Genomic DNA, 20,984 nt, shown 5'->3' on the forward strand with positions numbered 1-20,984 from the left:
TGAACCAAGAATGCAACTGTTTTTTAATCAGATCCAAAATTACAGGCTATAATGGCTGCATAATCAAAAAAGCAGTTTAAGAAATAATGTTGCTGATCACGTGGCATGCGGCAGCTAAACTAAATACAACTATTAAAAGGGAAGTCAGCCTTCACTGTTGAAAATCACAGAACAAGGTGTAATATGTCTATTGGTGTGTAGCTCATCCACTATAATACAAAAACAAGAAAATTAACTTGTTTTGCTCTAGTATTCTTTTCAACATACCAATTAATTTTATAGCATCAAAACATAAATTACAGATTACAAGCAAGTGGTCAGCTTGTTTTTATCTGGGAGCAATTTCACAGTTGTAACTTTAGAAAAGAAACTTCAGTCAACTACATATTTAGAATGAATGGACTGATCTTTTCACTTTTTTGGGGGTGAGATTGTTGCTAGTATTATCTCTAATTATTCAAAGATCACCCATGGATATAACCAGTTGGAGCAGTGCATTGAGTTAATATTAGTGTGGATGTTAACATTATCGTTATGTTACTATTGTTTGATTGCTTTTGTGCATTAGGAAGAATCCATGACCATTTATGGACCACTAATCTGCTCTAGAAAACTTTGTCAGGCGTTTTTTTTAAAGTGAAAGGCTTCAAGGTTCTTTGGGATAATTTTCTACATTGCAAAGTAAAAGCAATTCAGTTGTTACATTGGTTGAGTGGAGTGCGTGAAGGAATGGGTTATATAGACTTCTTTGTCCCAGATTTTCTTAATGGTTTTATGGTCCCAGTGACTACAGCTAGAATAGAGAGGATGTAGCCAATGTCTGCTCTCCGAGACACTCCTGGAGTCTCTTAACTCTAAAACATTCAAGCTTTTAATTTTTTTGGTTCTATTAATGGATTAGTGGAGGAGGGAAAGGAACAGTGGGAGACTGCAAAATAGTGAAATCATTTGACAGGGCAGGTGCATAATGGATATTTTAATATAATAAGTCTAATGGTATTCCAACATACATCTGTCTTGTTTCAAGGATACCCAAGCAATTTTGCTTGTGTGTTTTGTTTCAGATTAAATAATGCATCTTCGTGGTGGGTGATGCCTATCACTGCATTTTACTGATCACCCCCACTTCCAATTGCTGCAGATCTTCTCAGCTCCCCACTTCCCGGGCTATCATCTGCCTGATATCCCCAGGCCTTCTGCATAATATTCAAGACCATCGCCATTATCTTTCTGTTGCACTTCCTTCTACTGCATGAAGCACTCTGCAACTCATTTTCCACAATCTCACGTCATTATAACAGCAGGAGAATGTGGAGGAAGAGCTTGTCTACTATGTACATGCCTTGGGACTGAAGCACACTAGAATATGCAAGCTTCCCTTTCAGCAGGCCAGACTAAAAGTCACCATAGCCCATGGACAGTAAAATTACTGCAAAAGCTGGTTTCATTCTCATGTGACCTGCTAACACGAGGAGGGTTATTATTAACAACAACAACAACTTGTTGTGAAACTTGTTCCTTGAATGGTTTCTGTGACTTCCAGAACATGGATATGTGTAAGCAGGAACCACATATGCTGGTTTACACCGAAGATAGACACAAAATGCTGGAGTAACTCAGCGGGTCAGGCAGCATCTCTGGAGAAAAGGAATAGGTGACGTTTTGAGTCGTGACCCTTCTTCAGTCTAAAGAAGTGTGTTGGCCTCTTGACCCACAGAGATGCTGCCTGACCCGCTGAGTTACTGCAACATTTTGTGTCTATCTCCAGAACATGGAGCTCTGATCAATTGATTTATGAAAAACAAATAAACTTCTTTTGTAAAGACGTGTATTGGAGGGAATGTGGGGCATACATCTGACCTTCTGTGACTTTGACAGCAGTCTATGTAAGCAGCCTTTATAATCACCTTTATAGTTAGCGTGTGGGAGAGAGCTTCATCTGATCTTTCACCCAAGGTAGAGTAAAAAATTGGGGAAACCAACAGAAACTCTACCTCAAGCAAGTGTCCACGTAGAAGAGTAGACCAGGGAAATTGGATCAGAAGATAGAATAGGATTGTGGCGATAAAGATATTTTTTATCACTGATGCTCATAACAGAACTGCACTAAATGACCATTTTACGGTATATTATGAGAGGAAGATTTTTAACACCAATATTCATTAGGAACACAATCTTTGCTGATGTTTGGCGAAAAGGATATCATTGGATGCCTCTTACATAGATCTAACACCTTCTTCTGTACTTGTGTGGTTCTATGAAACTCCATCAAATGTGTATTCAGTTAAATGTTAAATGTCTGATGTTTCCAGAGCAGCAGCTTTGAAGGTCCAAAAGGTCAACATTTTGTGGAGTGTTTTATCACTGGTAGGTCCAATCAATGGTGAGTTAATGTATTTGAGTTTGCCACCGTTTCATTGCATGCACCTTCCAACCACCAATCTGGTTCAATGCCCTGCTCAAAACCTTTTAGATTGTGATGGTTCTTTAAATAAACAAAAAATAATATTAATTTCAACATTTTCATTTTCCTTTAGAAGCAATTGAATCTTCAGAGATTGCTGCGAGTGGTAGTTTGACTATATTTTTGTTCCCAAGTTAAGCATGACAGTATCAAATCCAATAATGACTTAGGCTAGAGCTAAGGCTGACTTCCCTGTAAACTAACCTAAGCATTAAAACATCACATTCTTACATTTAAGCAGCCAAATTGTCTGGTAAACTGTCATTAGTAGAACGTGTTGTCAACCCAAGATATTGCCTAAGAAATTTGCTATATCTTTTCTGATTTCTCAGTCTGATCAGATTGCTCCAGTTCCTGGCTGATTTCCTGATGCCCATGAAACCACCATATCTCTTCTGGAAACTTTTCTTATCTTCCACAACGTTGATGCCATCGTGATACCTCTTCATGGACCTTTCATTTGGCTTGGAAGCCAGTGGCTCTGCTTGGAAATCAAAGGACCTCTTGGCTGAAGGCATTTCTGTATCTTGTGGACTGTTGATCACCTCAAATGTGGCCTCAGCTACGTCATCAAGGCCTTCGGTGCTACCAATAGGCACCACATTCTTCACATCGTGCAGAAAGGCATGAGTGTTTCCCGAGCCAATGGTGCCAAAGATCCTAGAAACACCAAAAGGCAGGTTCCTGGCTTGAGATGAACTCATTTTCAGAGATAACAATGGAGATACAGAGATGATTTGTCTGCAGTTTTTCCAAATGGCAGAAGGTGGAATTTTCCCTTCACACTCCAGACTGCAGGCCTAAAACAAGAAGGCAGGATATTTATTGAGGGGGGAGGGCAGGACATAGCTTACTATTACTTCATTAAATCATTTATTTTATCAATCTGCCTAACTGAAGATAAATCAGCTCTTAGGGACTTTGACTACATTATTCAGTTAGATAGTGGGCAATCTGAATCATGATCACAATTTCCAGCTTTTGCTTCAGTCAGAAGAAGGATTCTGACCCAAAACATCATCTACCCATTCCCTCCACAGATGCTGCCTGACCCATTGAGTTACTCCAGCACTTCGTGTTTTGCTCTCATGAGCAAGAATTTGAGAGAACCTATATTTCTGTGAAAATTACAATGTTCAAAATAAATTATTGTACTTATTGGAGCTTTCAAGACTGAATTAGATTGTTTTGGGTGGAGAGAATTTGGGTGGAGATAAGATAAAGTGAGTGTCTTTATCAATGTTAAAAGAAGCAGGTGTAGGTCTTTTAATCCTTCAGGTCTATTTTCACATTCAGTTAGATAATAGCTGAATTCTCTCCACCCAAAACAATCTAATTCAGTCTTGAAAGCTCCAATTGGATTCCAGCATGCAATCTTTTAGAGAATAAATGGGCAGAGCAGGGTAAATGTCAAGATGTTTCTGCTTGCATGGGGGATTTGAACAAGGAAACACAGTTCCTAGAATAGAGAGCAGTCACTTAAAACTGAGGTATGTGGACATTTCTTCTTGCAGAGATGCTGAATCTCTAGAATTCTCTACCTCAGATGGAAATGGGTGCAAGATCAATGGAGTATTTGAAAAGGATTAGATACTTTTTTGAAAGATCAGAGAATTATTATGGGAAACTAGCTCAGAAGAGGAGGATTGGAACAAGTCAGCCATAATCATATTGAATGGAAAGAAAAGTGCGTGTGAGTTTCCCTGAAATTGGAGAATTCAATGTTCATGCGTTGGGTTGTAGGTTACTTCACTTCCGTTACCCTCCACCACCCTCTGCTTCTGCTCATCAACCACCTCCAACCCCTCTGGCCCTTTAATTCACATCCCCTTCCCCACCTTTTCCCATCCAACTACCATCCCTCAATCTGATTGTACATTTCATTCCTTACTTTCTTTTCTAATTAGATTGCACCACCTACAACCTTTGTCTTCTCCAGCATTTGTGACTATCGCTAACTTCTTTCCCCCACCTGACTCATCGGCCAATCAACCCCACCCTCCCTGGCTTCACCCTTCACTTGCCAGCTCTTGCCCCAACACTCCCCCTCACTTCCATCTACCCGCTACTCCAATTCTGAAGTAGGGTTCTGACCTGAAACATTAACAATTTCCCTCCACAGATGCTGCCTAACCTGCTGAGTTCCACCAGCAGTTTGTGTCCTCAACAATCCATCATTTGTAATGGAAAGAGGCAAAAAGAAAATATCAGATCCTGGATATCTGAAGTTAAAAAATGAAAATACTGGAAATACTCAGCACCTGTGGAGAGAGAAACAGGGATAATGTTTCATGTCGATAGTTGTAAGTGCTTATCTGACAAGGGGTCATTCCTGTGAGCTGGAAACCGATTGCTCACTTGTAACTTGAGTGTCATTAGACTGTGTATAAGGTTTCACCGAAGGCAAAGATTGCAATCACAGATTGCAATGTTCACTGAGTGTGTTGTAAAAACAGATGCGAACAGTGTGAAAATGACAGTAGGACTTTGATGCAGAGGGCAAGGAGCTGTTCCTTTTGTTTGTTAATTAACAAAATAGCCTGTGAATTAATCACATTAAACTTAAATGAATTAAATGTACAACTAATATTGATTAGAGATAGCAGTGGTGGTAGTTCGCTGCATCTGTAACACAAGGGAGAAAACAACAATAGCAGCAAATGCTTTGGTTCAGAACTAAAAAGCAAAAATTGTATCGTCTGGAAACTTAAAACAAGAACTGAAAATCTAGACTATACACTGCATAGATGAACAAAGAAATGTCCCGCTGAGTTACTCCAGCTTTTTGTGTCTATCTTCGGTTTAAACCAGCATTTGAGTTCCTTCTTACACAAAAGAAATGGAGGTAATGTTTCAAGTCAATGATCCTTCCACAGAATACGAAAAATGAGAAAACAAACATGTTTTAAGTTGCAGAGAGGAAGAAAGTGGAGAGAACAAAGGGAATGTCTGTGAGAGAGTGTTCAAGATGATGCAATTCATTTGGTGCCACTGTAGAGAGAGAACTGATTTGTCTGGAGGAGACTAAATAGAAGATAAATCTGAGAGAGAGAAAATGAACATGTTGGAATTGTGAGATGCAGAAAGCAGCTCTTGTTCGGAATCTGCTAATGGAAATACTCCCGCTTGGGCCTGAATCGAGCTTGAATAGATGCCCCACTTGTTTCCCTTCCATCACCACCTTCATTCACTCTGCTGACTGTGTTCTTTCACTGAATCATTTCTCCTTTAACTCCACTCACTTTCTTCAAATCATGGTATAGCTATAGGACTAAGCTATGAATGTTTTTTTGTGTAGTATATGTTTCAGTTCCACTCCAACCCCTTCCCAATAGCTTTTTCCAGTTTTGTTGAAAATAGCATTTGAGCTGCTTCCTGCACTCTAACAGAATTCAAAAGTTTCTTTACCTTTGCTTTCACTTTATACTCTGTTTGCACTTTCATGTAGTCCATATCTGACTCTACCTTTTGCTTTCTTCACTTCTCTTGATCAATCAAGTTATAGGTAAGCGACCAATATTCTTCACAATCCCACAAACACTCACCCTTACTATAACACTTCCTCACACCCTGCTTTATGTAAGGATTCTGTTCTATTTTCAGTTTCTTCATGACATCTATTCAAAAGAAAAAAACTCTGCTGCTCCCATATTTTCTTTGCTTTGTTGCACAGTAAAGATCATGTCCATTGTTCCTTTTAATTGACCTATATTTTGCTCTATCCTTTGACAACCTTCCACGTTATTTGCAAATCCACCAATTTTCATTCCATCTGTAAATTTTCTGACCCACATTTTCTTGAAAACCATTTATATGTATTATAAATAAACCATAGAAACCCCAGCTCTGATCCTTGCGGAACCTGACTGGCCACAGACCTCCATTCAGAAAGGTACCCTTCCATCTTCTTCTACCTCATGTCTGTGCACTATGAGGAACAAAGAATCCAGTCATCAATGTGGGGTGATAGATAGCAATGGGGGTTGCCCAATTCTCCCTGGACTGCTTTTGAATGCTGGAGTGGGCAAGAGAGAATTGTTGCCAGATTTTTTTTTCCCTTATTGCCCGGAGATTTTCTGCTGTTTCACACAGATGATTATATGGGTGTGGTGAATAGAGGGTTGGGATGAATGGAAGAGTGTGTAAGGGGCAGGAATTAGTAGTGGGGGGGGGTGTGTTCCCCTAACCAGGGTGAAGAAGGATTTTTAGGGATTGGATTATGGAGTCTCCCTGTTCGCCACTTTCCAAAATCAGGGAGGAGCCATTTGACTTCTTCCTCAGCAGGTTCAAGGAATTCCTGAAAAGTTCCATCAGTATGTTTCTGCAATGCAAACCAAACGGAGCTGCAACCCTCCCTATTATGAATTGTAACCCATGTCCAGTCAGCTGACCTCAATCCTGGGGAAACTTGAACAGGAGAATATTCCCAGTCATTATCAAGTGAACTCTGACAGAGGCACAAGTGCTGGAGGTTTGACTCCGATGCCATCCGTGATTAAATAGCCTACTAGTACTTGTTTTCAGAAGTGAAAAAAACCTGTCTGAGATTTAAAATTGATATTTTTGACTCCCCTCATCTGTGTCCACCTAATATCAGCCAACTTTGTCCTGCCTCTCTTTCCCAGCTTTCTTCCCTCCCCCCTCCACAATCAGTCTGAAGAAGGGTGCTGATCCAAAACATCACCTAGTCATGATCTCCAGAGATGCTGCCCTACCCACTGATTTACTCCAGCACTTTGTGTCCTCTTCTTCGGCATGAGATCTAATGTACCCACCACACTGCAGGACGTAACCACACCTTCAGATGAAGAAGGCAGAAACTCAGAAAGGAATTAAAATGCCGGAATATTAGGATGTTCATTTCAGTTACTGTAACACTGCTATTCCAGTTGTTTTCAGTGCATTGTTTTCCATTTGAGAAAATTGATCTTGCTGTACTATGAATTGGGATTCATTGAAGAGGAACGTTGCTCGAAAGTATTCTGAGTGGGTTAAAGTCCCATTTCAGGAACAAACTCCAAGCAGACCTTGCCATGCATTGTTAAGGGAGCATGACGCTGCGCTGACAAGGGGTTAAAACCACAAAGGCTTGCTAATCCTCTTAAGTAATAGTCAATAACTTATAGCTCAATTCCTAGAGCAGCAGGAGACTGTTCCTGACATCCTGGCAATTCTTATCACTCCATTTCAACGAGAATGATTTATCATCTTTCTTCACACAGATCAGCTGTTACATTTCCCTTAGTTTAATTCTAAAATGTGCTTGCATCACCATATTGCCCTAAACAAACACAGTGCCATATTTAACTGATTAATTGCTTTCCACTTTAACATGTTCAGGTTCTCACCACTCCCTGGATGTTAAAAACTCATCCTAAATTTACTTGTGTGCTTATTGGGCACTTTCTTACATTTAGATATCTTTGTTCTGGACTCGACCTTATGGAAATAGTTTATCCACATCCACCCCCTCCACCTTTGCAGAATGAATCCCAGACTCAGTCATGCCATGAGGGGACAGGGTTCCTACACGTCCTGAGGAAGCAGATAGAAGGAAGGGGTGGAGGTGGGAATGTGAAACTCACCAGTATACCGAACTGTTCATGCTGCTGCAAGTTGTTACAGGTAAGGCACTCAGCCTTACAGTCTCCCTGACTGCAGTAAATCAGGTGGAAGAGCACTGCCAGAGACAATAGAGTCTTCATTTTGATTCACTAGGGGTGGCCTGCAAGGGAAAAAAAAGCATTAAACATTCGCTTTAAATCTCAGCTTCATTGAGCAATCTGCACACTTCTTTCAAAATGTTCGACAGTCACCAGTATTGACTTAGCACAGTTCCTGACAAAGGCACAACCAAGCTACTTGACCACCCACGGTAATCTCATACAGTAGTGGTGTTACATTGGTATGCATTCATGTGAGAGTGGCTCCATGGAATTAAACTTTGACTTTATGATGTCTCACAGCATGAAAAGAAACACAAGCAAAGTTTATCGCATCCATCCACTGATAAATCTGTGTTTCTCTATGTTGAAAACTAGTTGAAGGACTGTTGAGAGCATCAAGCACTTAGAATGTCATCTAGGTGGAGGGCTTTAATGTCCTTGCCCGAGATAGACTCTGCAGAAGCTTCTTGGCTACCAGTCAGGGTTCTCACCAATCTCCCCAATCTACTTTGCAATATTAGTAGATTATCTACTAACCTAGATATGAGATTATCCAGATTAATCACATCTAATGTTATTAATCTAGATAATAACATTATCTAGATTATGCCCAGCTTCTGCTTTCTTGAAAGTGCCATGTAGACCACCAAAGTGTTCTTTTCATGCCAAATAGGACAGATTTGGTCATTTGAGCGCTCAAGAATGAAGGAGATTGCAGAAAGTGGTGGACATTGGCCGGTCCATCAGAGGTACTGATTTCTAAAGTATTTCTAATATATATATATAACAAGTAGACTCTCTTGAGGTTTATGACAGACTTAGCTGCTCAAAACTGGACATCTCTCGAGCCTAATGGGTCATCAGCAGAATTGTGTTCCATTATTTGTCTACAATCTCATAATTCAACATCTCTCCCATTCTGCTATTGCCATCATGCCAGGGTCCAATACTGGTTCAATCAGTTTAGGACAGCAGATCAAATAGCATCTTGCACACTAAAAGTGAAGCTTCAACTAAACGTCACAAGGAGCATGCCATTGACAGAGCTAAGGATCACAACAGCCATTGGATCAGATGAAACCGTTGCAGTCCTACCAATCATGAACTGAAGTGGACAATTAAACAGCAAACAAGAGGAAGAGGCCCCAGGAACCACCATTCTCAGTAATGGCAGAGCTCAGAATGTAAGTGAATAAGGCAGATTAAGGCATTTGCAATCATAAACCAGAAATGGCTAGTGTTTATTGGGTCACACTGTGAATGGTATGGCCCATTATCTACACCCTCCACACTTTCTCTATGGCTTAACTTTTGCAACTCTACATTGACACCTCACCACTGTCAAAGGCCTTTGAACAGTTTTTAAATATGCCTGATAATCAGACATTTAAAATCAGTCCAACTAAGTTTGAATAATGATAATTATTTAAAAATTAAGTCTACTTAAATACATGACTTGCAATTAATTAAAAACATGAAAATCAGGTAAAATAAAGAAAACAAATAAACCACTTATCTGCACTTATCTTTCTAACCTCAATCATCCCACTCAAGTTGAGACTCTTAATATTTTTTTTTATTTTGGACTTGAAGGGTACAGGATGGTGCCTTAAATGTGGTGACTCGTGTGTACTGATTCAGCATGGTCTACCATCTTACACTTTTATACTGTCACTGAACTGTGTGCAGAGAAATGAATTTTATTGTACTTAAGGTAGATGTGACAACAAAGAGGTGATATTGAACCAAAGTCATGTTTCTGCTGTCAACTAACCCTATTTGTGTTTCAGTGTTAAATCATGCCCCTGAACACTCCTATGGAGGCATATCTTTGTAATGTTCAAAATACTAAATGAAGGCAGAATGTTGTATTATTTTTAAATCAAGTACTATTTTTTCCATTTCTGAAACATAAGAATGAAGAAATATCAGGGATCTCTCCCCCTGATATAGACAAATTATGAAAGTGAGATCAGAGGATGCTGTAAACATTCAGCAGGTCAGGTAGCATTAGCATTTCAGGTTTTCAAGATTTTAATGAAATTATATTTTCTCCACAGGTGTTTTAGTTTTTAGTTTTAGAGATATAGCGTGGAAACAGGCCCTTCGTCCCACCAAATCCACTCCGACCGACAATCACCCATACGCTAGTTCTATCCTGCACACTAGGGACAATTTACAAACCTACAAACCTGTACGTCTTTGGAGTATGGGAGGAAACCGAAGCACATGGAGAAAACCCACGCAGTCACAGGGAGAATGTACAAACTCTGTACAGACAGCAGCCGTAGTCAGGTTCAAACGTTTTAACCCCCCTTTCCCATACTGACCTTTCTATGCAGGACCTCCTTCACTGTCAGAATGGGGCCACACCCAAATTGGAGGAACAGTACCTCATATTTCGCTTGGGCAGCTTACAACCCAGTGGTATGAATATTGATTTCTCGAATTTCAAGTAACCCTTGCATGCCCTTTCTCTCTGTCCCTCCCCTACCACAGTCATCCTGCTAGATTTACTGTTTGTATCCTTGTTACCATCTCTTCCACAGCCAAAAGAGTGGATCATTGTGGGCTCCTTGGCCATTGGTGCTGGCTCTGATTTGTGCTGTACCTTTTCACAACGTAGTGGTCTAGTTTCCCTCTACCCTGACTCGCAGTCTGAAGAAGGGTTCAACCCAAAACATCACCTATTCCTTTTCTCTGGAGATGCTGCCAGACCCGCTGAGTTACTGCAGCATTTTGTGTCTATCTAAAGTGAATAAAACATGGAGCTTGCAAAACAAAAATACAGATAAATAACAAATAAAATAGTGAGCATTCTATGGGTGGGGGAATGATGGAACAAATAAAAGAATCTGGCTTCTACAGATAATACATAAATAGAGTAAATCAATCCACAAGATTTCTTTAGCAGATTCTCAAAGCAAGGATGTATAAACATCAAGCATTCTGTAACTAAAATACAGATATTAAACAAATAAATCACTGACTTTAAAAAACAAACTGAAACACAGTTAAAAGCAAATTAAGCCTTCTTTAAATGAAAGTAATGTAAAAAAATATGTCATTTTACTTTCTGTAGCTGAGGTAGAATATAGAATAATAAAAACGACTTTCTCTAATATCTTCTCATGTACAGGCAGATTAATTTCATTTCCACTGGAAACTAAATTCAGAACCTCAACTGAGACAGAAATGAAACAATACATTGCACTTTCTTTAACCAACAATGATAGTTATCAAATAAAAAACAGGTTCACATTATGGAAGCAGATTATTGAACAAATAAAACGCTACAATTTCAAAATTTATTTGGTTTGAAATATAAGCTCAGTTTCGTTTTACAAATGAAACAGAAGGTATCTCCATATGACATGCACCAGTAGTAGTAAAGTAGTACCAAAGTAGTAAACTCTCTACAACTAGTAGCTATAGAACAAACATGAGCTATCTGCAATCGAACATTTACAAAACAATTTCGGCACTGAGATTTCTTCAGGTTAAACTCAGGCATGAACAAATAAAAATTAGAGTCTTGGATAACATAATAATTCAGGACAAAAAAACATAATATTTCTATATCCAATAGGCAGCAACAGAGTGAATTAAACTATCCTTTCAATAACTGACAGGTATAAAATAAAGAAAGCAATGAACTTTGTAAAAATGAGACAGGTTGATACCATACCTTTTTCCAGGGGTAGGAGGATTAACAATTAGAGGGCATAGATTTAAGGTGAGAGGGAAAAGATTTCACGGGAACTTGAAGGTAATTTTTTCACACAGAGGGTGGTGGGTATAAAAAAATCCCTGCCAGAGGAAGTAGTTGAGGCAAGTACAATAACAACATTTAAATGACATATGGAAGGTACATGATTCGGAAATATTTAGAGGGATATGGGCCAAAGGCGGGTAAGTGGGGCTAGCGTATATGGGGCATCTTGGTCCACATAGACCAGTTAGGTCGAAGGGCTTGATTCAGTGCTGTATGACTCTATGACTCTCTGAGATATTAAACAAATAAAAGACTAGATAGAATGAAGTGCACAAATGGGAAAAAATTGAATAACAATCCTTCAAATGTTACATATACACATGGTGAATAAAACATTGAGGTTGATATAGTCAAAATATTTAAATAAAGCAAGTATGACCCAGTTTGTTCGACACTTTAAAACTGATATTGATATTCAATGATTAAAGCTCACCTTTCTATATCTGACACACAGCTGTAATTCCAAGAATAGTCTGATGTTTCCAAATTTGAAACACAGATACAGGTACAATAAAATTACTATCTTTCCATGACTTACAGAAGGAATGATGCATATAACTAACAACACAGAGATTTGTGTTGTGACAAATAATAGAAAGAAAGGTGAAGAAAAACCAGCCTGTATAAAACATTTTTCATGACTTTAGGATATCCCTTGTGCTTCTTATTAGTGAAGTTCCTTTGAGGAGTGTCCACTGTTGTACAAGGCAGGTGTTTTGTTCACAGTTGTTCCACAAAGAGCAATAATGAACGGATAACTAATGCAACAAATATTTTGAATCTACTGCGTTTTTTGGAAATAGTACCATGAAAAACTTAATGACAGCTGCGAGAGCAGTCAAGGCTTCATTTTTATATCTCATTTGAAAAATGGTGTCTCAGACAGAGCAGGCCCTCTCAGTGCAGCACTAGAGTGTCAGCCTAGGCTTTTATGAGAAAGTCTCAGGAGTCGAACATGAATGCAAAATGTTATGTCCCTGAAATTGCAGTGCTTCGAAGTCAAGATTGGCAAGATTAAATGTAATATCCAGGTTTTAATAACTGCAATATAGATATAGAAGAAATAAAGCACTGATCTAGAACGCAGATAGAAAGAATACATTAAGCTTTCTAGAATGAGAATTGACATCAAATGATAAGAAGTACGGGCATTCAAGCTGAAACCTGCATGGAACAAATGAAATACTGGCCTGGATCATGAAGTTGTACTCATGATGATCTATTACCATTCTCTGTTATTGCTCAATGGAAATCAAGATGTCAGTGCATGATTTATTGTGGAATTCCCATTTATGTTCTAGCCAAATAAGAACACTTGAATAGCAGTCAGTCTTATTATTATCATTATTATAGTTTAATTTAGAGAATCAATATGGAAACAGGCTTGTCTGCCCATCGATTCCACAGAGATTATTGATCACCAGTTCACACCTAGTTCCATGTTATCCCACTTTTTCCATCCACTGCCTATACGCTTGGGACAATTTACAGCAGCCAATTAACCTACAAACCCACTTGTCTTAGGGGAGGAAATCAAAGCACCCAGAGGAAATTCAGGCAGTCACAGGGAAAATGTGCAAACTCCACTCAGACAGCATCCAAGGTCAGGATCAAACCCAGGTCTTGTTCATGCAAGGGAGCAGCTCTGCCAGTTGTGCCACTGCATGGTAAGGAAGTGCAGCAGCCAAGTGCTACAGGATGAATATTAGTCAACGTATAAGAACTTCCAGCTGTTTATTCGATTTAAAAAGGAGACAATCTCAACTTAGCATCTTATTTAATAATGACTCCTCTGATAGTGTGGCATTCTTTGAGCATAGCATCTGGATGTTGTGCTCAATGAGCCAAAGATGGGTGCTGAGGATGTTGATGAGCAGAGGGACCTTGGAGTTCAACTCCATAGTTTACTGAAAGTGAAAATACAAGTAGACAGGATGGAGAACAAGCCATATGGCATACTGGATTTTATAGGTTGGGCACAGAATATGTTGCAACTTTACAAAACACTGGTTAGATCCGCAGTTGAAGTATTGCATGCAGTTCTGATCACTGTACTATAAGAAGGATGGAAAGATTTACCAGGATATTGCTTGGATTGGAGGTGAAAGATTGGCTAGGCTGAGATTGTTTTCCTTGTGGTGAAGAAGGCTGAGGGGTGACCTGATAGAAGTATATAAAATTATAAAAGGCATAGATAGGGTGGAAAGTGTATTTTAAAAACAGGGCATAGATTAAAGGTGCGAGGAAAGAGTTTTAAAGATTGTTTTGTTTGTACAGATACTGCTGATATATGAAACTTCCTTCCAGACCAGGTGATGGAATCAGGTACATTTACAACGTTTAAGAGACATTGAAATAGGCACTTAATTAGGCAAGGCATTGAAGAATAAGAACAAAATGCAGGTAAATGGGATTAATGTAGATGGGTAAAAGGTTTGGTGTAGGAAGAAACTACAGATGCTAGTTTAAACCAAAGATAGACACAAAAAGCTGGAGTAACTCAGTGGGACAGGCAGCATCTCTGGAGAGAAGGAATGGGTGACGTTTCGGGTCGAGACCCTTCTTCAGACTGGTTAGGGATAAGGGAAATGAGAGATGTAAACAATGATGTGGAGAGATTAAAGAACAATGAGTAAAAGATATGCAAAAAAGTAATGATGATAAAGGAAACAGGCCACAGTTAGCTGTTTGCAGGGTGAGAAGCTAGTGCGACTTGGGTGGGGGAGGGATAGAGAGAGAGAGAGGGAATGCCGGGGCTACCTGAAAGTGAGAGAAATCAATATTCATACCACAGGTCTGTAAGCTGCCCAAGCGAAATATGAGATCTTGTTCCTCCAATTTGCGTTTTGCCTCACCCTGACAATGATATGGATGTGGTTGGCCAAAAGTGGTACAACTCATTCACTCTATGGATCTCATCTTTGATCTTTATTATGCTCAATCACTTTTTTTTGGAAAACGAGACGTAACAAGAAATGGTATCACACGATAGATATTGTGCTAAAACTAAATCTCTTGGGTTTCAGAAAATAAATCCCACTGACAGGTATGAGTCCTGTTTCATCATGTCCTAATATAGTGTTTCATTGCAGGAGTCTGCCCAACTAGATTGCAGTGTCTGGGGGTGCAGTACATATTTTACATTCTTAGTAACCTCCAACTGATCTAAACACAAGTTTCCATCAATGCCTTTGCTAGTTAATGCTTCTGTGAATCACTGCACAATTAATTTCATGTTAGGGGCATTGCTAAACTTCCTGTTTGTTCTAAATGCCACATGAGAAAAGACAATGTTACCCCCAATTAAAGGGTAATGCTGTGAAGTGCCTGCCATACATTATTGGTAAATGTTATAGTCGCAGTCTTTGCATAAAATTAAAAGACTTCCATTCCCGAAGGACATTTCCATTAAGACTGTTGGCAGGAATCCAAATCAATGGAGCAGAGGCCATTCTCAGCAGTCCCCAATCTTTTAAATTGTTATTAGTTGACAACTGGATAGTTATTCAAGTAACTAATGTAGCAATATTAATAACTTCACCCTTAAAAACTGCTCCACTTGCTGTGTGCCATCTGTTTGCATGAGGCACTAGATTCACTTGCAAAAATATGTTCCCTGTTGGGGCTTTGCCATTTATTTTCCCTTGCTCCGTAAGCCACCACCACTGACGAGCTTCAATCAATAACATTGGAAACTTGGGCTCAATAGGATGCCTGGTAGATGTGTTATCTGCTCAGGCTCAGTTGGCTGTGCAATGCTTCTGAGACAGAAGCCTGTAGGTTTAAGTGCTACACCAAGGACTTAAGCACACAAAGATATGCTCTGATGCAATATGGAGGAGCAGTTATATTGGAGGTGCTGGCTTTGGGTTGAGACATTAAGCTGAGGCTTTGGGATTATTTAAATCCCACAACATAGTCTACGGCAGGTCATGTCTTACAAACTTGATTTTATTTGGTTGGAGCCTCAGCCTAATGTCTCAACCCAAAGCCAGCACCTCCAATATATGAGGGACCTTGTCAAATGCCTTACTAAAGTCCAAGTAGACAACATTCACTGTCCTCATCAATTACCTCCTAAAAAAAATCAAGTTTGTAAGACATGACCTGCCGTAGACTATGTTGTGGGATTATTTAAATAATCCCACAACATAGTCTACGGCAGGTCATGTCTTACAAACTTGATTTTTTTTGAGGAGGTAATTGATGAGGACAGTGAATGTTGTCTACTTGGACTTTAGTAAGGCATTTGACAAGGTCCCTCATGATAGTCTGATCCAGAAGATTAAGATGCATGGGATCTATGGAGATGTGGTAGTTTGGGATCAGAACGGGCTTCTCCAAAGAAGACAGAAGGCAGTGGTGAAAGGGTGTTATTATGATGGAGGTCTGTGACCATTTGTGAAGGGATGAGTCCTGGGCCCTCTGATGTTCATGATATATAAAAATGACATGGATAAAAGTGCAGATGCATTGGTTAGTAGGTTTGAAGGCAACGTAAAATTTGTTGGAGATGCAGATGGTGAAGAAAGCTGTCAAAAGAATACAGCAGGATGCCGATCAGTTACGAATATGGATGGTGAAAAGGCAGATGGAGTTTAATGCAAGCAAGTGTAAGGTGTTGCACTTTGGGAGGTCAAATGTAAGAGGAAAGTGTACAGTTAAATGGCAGGACCCTTAACGTTGTCAATGTACAGAGGGCCCTTGGGGTCCAGGTCACATTTGGAGTATTGTGTGCAATTATGATTGTCTCATTACAGGAAGAATATGAAAGCGTTAAAGAGGGTGCTGAAGAGGTTTACCAGGATGCTGTCTGGATTAGAGGGTGTGTATCAGTTATAAGGAGAGGTTGGAGAGGTGGATGTTTTCTCTGGAGCATCAGAGGCTGAAGGGGAGACCTGATAGAAATGTGTAAAATTTAGAGAGTCATAAATAGGTTAGACAGCCAGAAGCTTTCTCTTGGCGTAGAAATGTCAAACACGAGAGAACACAGCCTTAAGTTCAGAGGGGCAAAGTTTAAAGGAGATGTGTGGGGCAAATCCTTTACATAGAGAGTGGTGGCTGCCCAGAACACATGCAAGGGGTGGTGGTCGATGCAGATACAAGAGTGGCATTTAAGAAGCTTTAGATAGGCACATGAATATGCAGGAAATGGAGCAACATGGATCACTTACTGGCAGAAGGGAATTGAGCGGCATTGTGCGCCAAAGAGCCTGTTCCTGTGCTGTACTATTCTAAAGTATTATTTTGAAGAAGTGCAGGCAAATTATCCCAGATATCTCAGTCGATATTTCTCTCAGTCACCATACTACAAAGCAGATTACCTGGTCGATTATCTATTCACTGTTCACGGGAGCTTGTAGTGTACAAATTGGCTGAAGCAAATTACAGCTGTGTAATTACAGTAATTACTAGCTGTAAAGTGCTTTATGAGATCTGGAGGTAGTGAAAAGCATCATAGACATGCAAGTCCATATTTCTTCCCTGATTCCATGCATCTGCCCACACTCCACATTTTGCCATTCATCCGTGTTAAACAAGTTGAAATGTGTAAGAAGGAACTGCAGATGCTGGTTTAAACCAAAGATAGACACAAAAAGCTGGAGTAACTCAGCGGGACAGGCAGCATCTCTGGAGAGAAGAAATGGGTGTCTTATGGTCTTATGGATTAGATTTATGCATTTTAGTTAAATCATAAAGATTCACCTGGATTGATTAAGAGACAAAATTTCCTCTGGCAGCATGATCAAAACAAGGAAGCATAATCTTAAAATTAGAAACTGTTTATTCAGGAATGGATAAGGATGCACTTTTTCACATAGAGTCAATCAGTTTTCAACTTATTTAACTCAAGCGGGGCAGGCACTATCTCTGGAGAAAAGAAATAGGTGATGTTTCGGGTCGAGACCCTTCCTCGGACTGAGAGTCAGGGGAAAGGGAAATGACAGATATAGACGGTGATATAGAACAAATGAATGAAAGATACACAAAAAGTAACGATGATCAAGGAAGTTCACAATGTCCACTGTTGGATTTGCATTGCGGGCTCTACCTTCCCTTGATCATCATTACTTTTTGGATATATTTCATTCATTTGTTCTATATCTGGCTATATCACCGTCTATATCTCTCGTTTTCCTTCCCCTGACTCTCACTCTGACGAAGGGTCTGAAACGAAACGTCACTTATGCCTTTTGTCCTCAGAAGCTGCCTGACCCGCTGAGTTACTCCAGCATTTTGTGTCCATCTTTGGTTTAAATCAACATCTGCAGTTCCTTCCTTCTCATTTTATCAAAATATATGTATCTTTCTGTAAGTAAAATATCCATCAACCTGTAGTTCAAATACTTCAAAACAAACCAAATCATGGCAATTTGTTGAAATGTTAATTGCACGAATGAGGGTCACAAGAAGAAAGAATACTGTGGTTCCTGGTCTTTGTCTTTGGCTTCTGAAACTACATTTGAATCTCTCGTTCTTATTCTCACCGCCTGCAACTTTATCCTCTATGACCACAGTACCTTTATCATAGAAATCCGATAGTTCCGACTAATATTCACGTAAAAATATCTCTCATTCTGAAGCTTCCAGCCATCAACTGATGACCTGCATCAAAAGCCTTTGGGGAATAAAAATTCCTGAATCGCGACCGTTTGTGTGAAAAACGTCGATGTTTAATTGTACGACACAAATGAAAACTAATTAGATTTACAGTAATTGCAGCTCGGGAATCAGTTTTCTACTTATTCCTCGTCCTTTTGTTATTGTGTTTTATATTGTTATCCAATTTTGATTAGTTAGACTTCATTGTGCCCTGTATTTTTTACTCCAGCTCTCTCTCTCTCTCCCACTCCTTCTCTCTCTCTCTCTCTCTCTCTCTCTCTCTCTCTCTCTCTCTCCTTGCCTCACTGACTATCGCGGTTGTCCCTGCGAAGGGTGTCATCCAAGGTGCACTATTCCACGGGCGCTGCCGCTGCAGGAAGGCTGAATGAAACGAAAGTCCATCCTAAAGATATACACACATAAACAAGCACACACGCACACCCGCACACGTACAGAACATCGCAACCAGCTATGAGGCTCCCAGTCCAGAAAGCGGATGCCTCCACACGCACATTCAGAAATCTGGGCGCACTCTAAAGCACATAATGCATATCCACACACACACGTTGGAACCCCACGTTGAACATAAAGTGCTGGAGTAACTTAGCGAGTCAGGCAGCATCTCCAGACAACTTGGATAAGCGACGTTTCGGGTCGGGACCCTTCTTCAGACCCCTGTCAGAGATGCTGCCTGAGCCGCTGAGTTGCTCCAGCACTTTGTGTTCCATGCAGGATTGCAGCATCTGTAGTCTCTGGGTCCTGCCCTGGAACCCCATCCAGGGTGGCGAGAGATAGTAGGACGCGCATTGCATTGCATTGCATTGCCTACTTTCTATGTGTTCTACAGCTTTCAGCGGAGCAGAGAACAATCGTGGAATGGGGAATTAATTCTCTGCCACAGAAGGCAGTGGAGGACAATTCCCTGGATGTTTTCAAGAGTTAGATTTAGCTCTTGGGGCGAACGGAATAAAGGGGTATGGGGAGAAAACAAGAAACTGGGGTACTGATTTTGGATGATCAGATTGAATGGCAGTGCTAGCTCGAAGGGCCGAATAACCTATTCCTGCACCTATTTTCTATGTTTCTAATCGAGGATCCCGCTCGTCCGCGGGACCCTGTAATAGACGGCTCCGCCAACTACCCTTTGGACCGATCCCGTCGCTGTTCTTTGTACTCTGACACTGTTGCACTCTCTATTTCTCTCTCCATCTCCCTTTCCCTCTCTATCTTCACATTGTCGTTGCACTCTCTCCTTGTCTCCGGTCATGTTCATTTGTTCCGGACACTGCAGTGGTACCAGCCCATGCCTCGCTTGGTCCTTGATGCTGGTAGCTCCTACCCCCTCCCTCGCCACCTCTCTCCCCTGCGCCCTGCGTCCTCGTAAGAAAGTGGCGAAGGTTAGCAAGACATTGTTCCTGGCCAAACAGGTCCGGAATAGAAACGACCAGGAACCGAGAGAAAAGGGACACGAGCGGGAACAAAAGTGGGAAACCCCGCGGAGGAGATGGGAAATTGAAACGGGGACCGGCGATGATGGGAGAGAAAATGATTTATTTTTCAATTCCTTGTGTTTGTCTTTTTTTTTTTTTTTAATGAAATAGTGATGAAGTAAAGGATTAGTGGAGAAGGAAAATTGGGAAAATTTAAACAGGGCAGTGGGAACATTTGCACGTTCCAATAAACCAGACATGTCCTAACCGCGAGAAGGTATTTATTTATTTGAGAGTCGGCGAAACGAGAGCTAGTTAAAGGGGAGAAGGGAGAGAGAGAGAGAGAGTGGGGACGGCGGTGAGGGTTGGCAGAGGGAAGTTAGAACGAGCAAGGAGGATGGAGAAAGGGATAACACAAGCAGCAGTTGTTAAACAAGAAAGTGAGCGGGGAACCGGCGTCAGATGTAGAATTGAGAGTAAATCGCCTACCTGAAGCTCAAGTCGCAATGGGTACCTGTTGGTCGTCCGCTCCTCTCTCTGTCTCTCTCGCACACAAACACACAGCAAGTTGCTCCGACGCTTCAATCCAGAATCAGGTTGTGTGATTTAGCACTGCCCATATATCTCACTCCCTCCTGATATCCCCTGACTAGATCAGTCAGAAGGCAAAGTGCATACCTTCCAGGAACAGCTGCATTTTAATAGCATCCAGAAACCCTCATTCATTCGGAATCACCACATTACTCAGTCACTCGCCCCTGACTCACAGTCACCGACTTCGGAGAGTCACTCGTTTAATGACTCCTGGCTTTCTCAGTCAGCAGCAGACCACTCAAGCACAGTCATGTCAACTGAGAAGAACGGTCACTGACCCAGGAGAGTCAGTCTATCACTCAGTCACCAGTCCTCAACGTTGACTCAGTCACTAACACCTCACTCAGTCACCAGTCCTCAACGTTGACTCAGTCACCAACACCTCACTCAGTCACCAGTCCTCAACGTTGACTCAGTCACTAGCACCTCACTCAGTCTCACACTCACGTCAC

At 40.6% G+C, this 20,984-nt stretch overlaps 1 protein-coding gene across 1 annotated transcript; it reads right to left on the bottom strand.

The window, feature by feature from the left end:
* Positions 1–1,661: 1,661 nt before the first annotated feature.
* Positions 1,662–20,473, bottom strand: pnocb (prepronociceptin b). The gene is made up of 3 exons (XM_078400059.1): positions 20,428–20,473; positions 8,050–8,189; positions 1,662–3,264 (listed from the first exon to the last, which is right to left on the bottom strand). Exons 2-3 carry the CDS (start codon positions 8,167–8,169, stop codon positions 2,698–2,700), a joined length of 687 nt encoding a protein of 228 aa, XP_078256185.1. The 5' UTR covers positions 8,170–8,189; positions 20,428–20,473; the 3' UTR covers positions 1,662–2,697.
* Between the last annotated feature and the right edge of the window lie 511 nt (positions 20,474–20,984).

The sequence above is a fragment of the Rhinoraja longicauda genome, chromosome 5, assembly GCF_053455715.1.
Source record: "Rhinoraja longicauda isolate Sanriku21f chromosome 5, sRhiLon1.1, whole genome shotgun sequence".
In the NCBI taxonomy this organism is placed as follows: domain Eukaryota; kingdom Metazoa; phylum Chordata; class Chondrichthyes; order Rajiformes; family Arhynchobatidae; genus Rhinoraja; species Rhinoraja longicauda.

What these genes read in the sequence shown, in the direction of transcription:
- pnocb (XM_078400059.1), bottom strand. Translation starts at nt 8,169, where the DNA reads ATGAAGACTCTATTGTCTCTGGCAGTGCTCTTCCACCTGATTTACTGC. An exon ending in ATGAACAGTTCGGTATACTG is followed by an intron (nt 3,265 to 8,049) that starts GTGAGTTTCACA and finishes TTCTTGTTTTAG; the next exon opens with GCCTGCAGTCTGGAGTGTGA.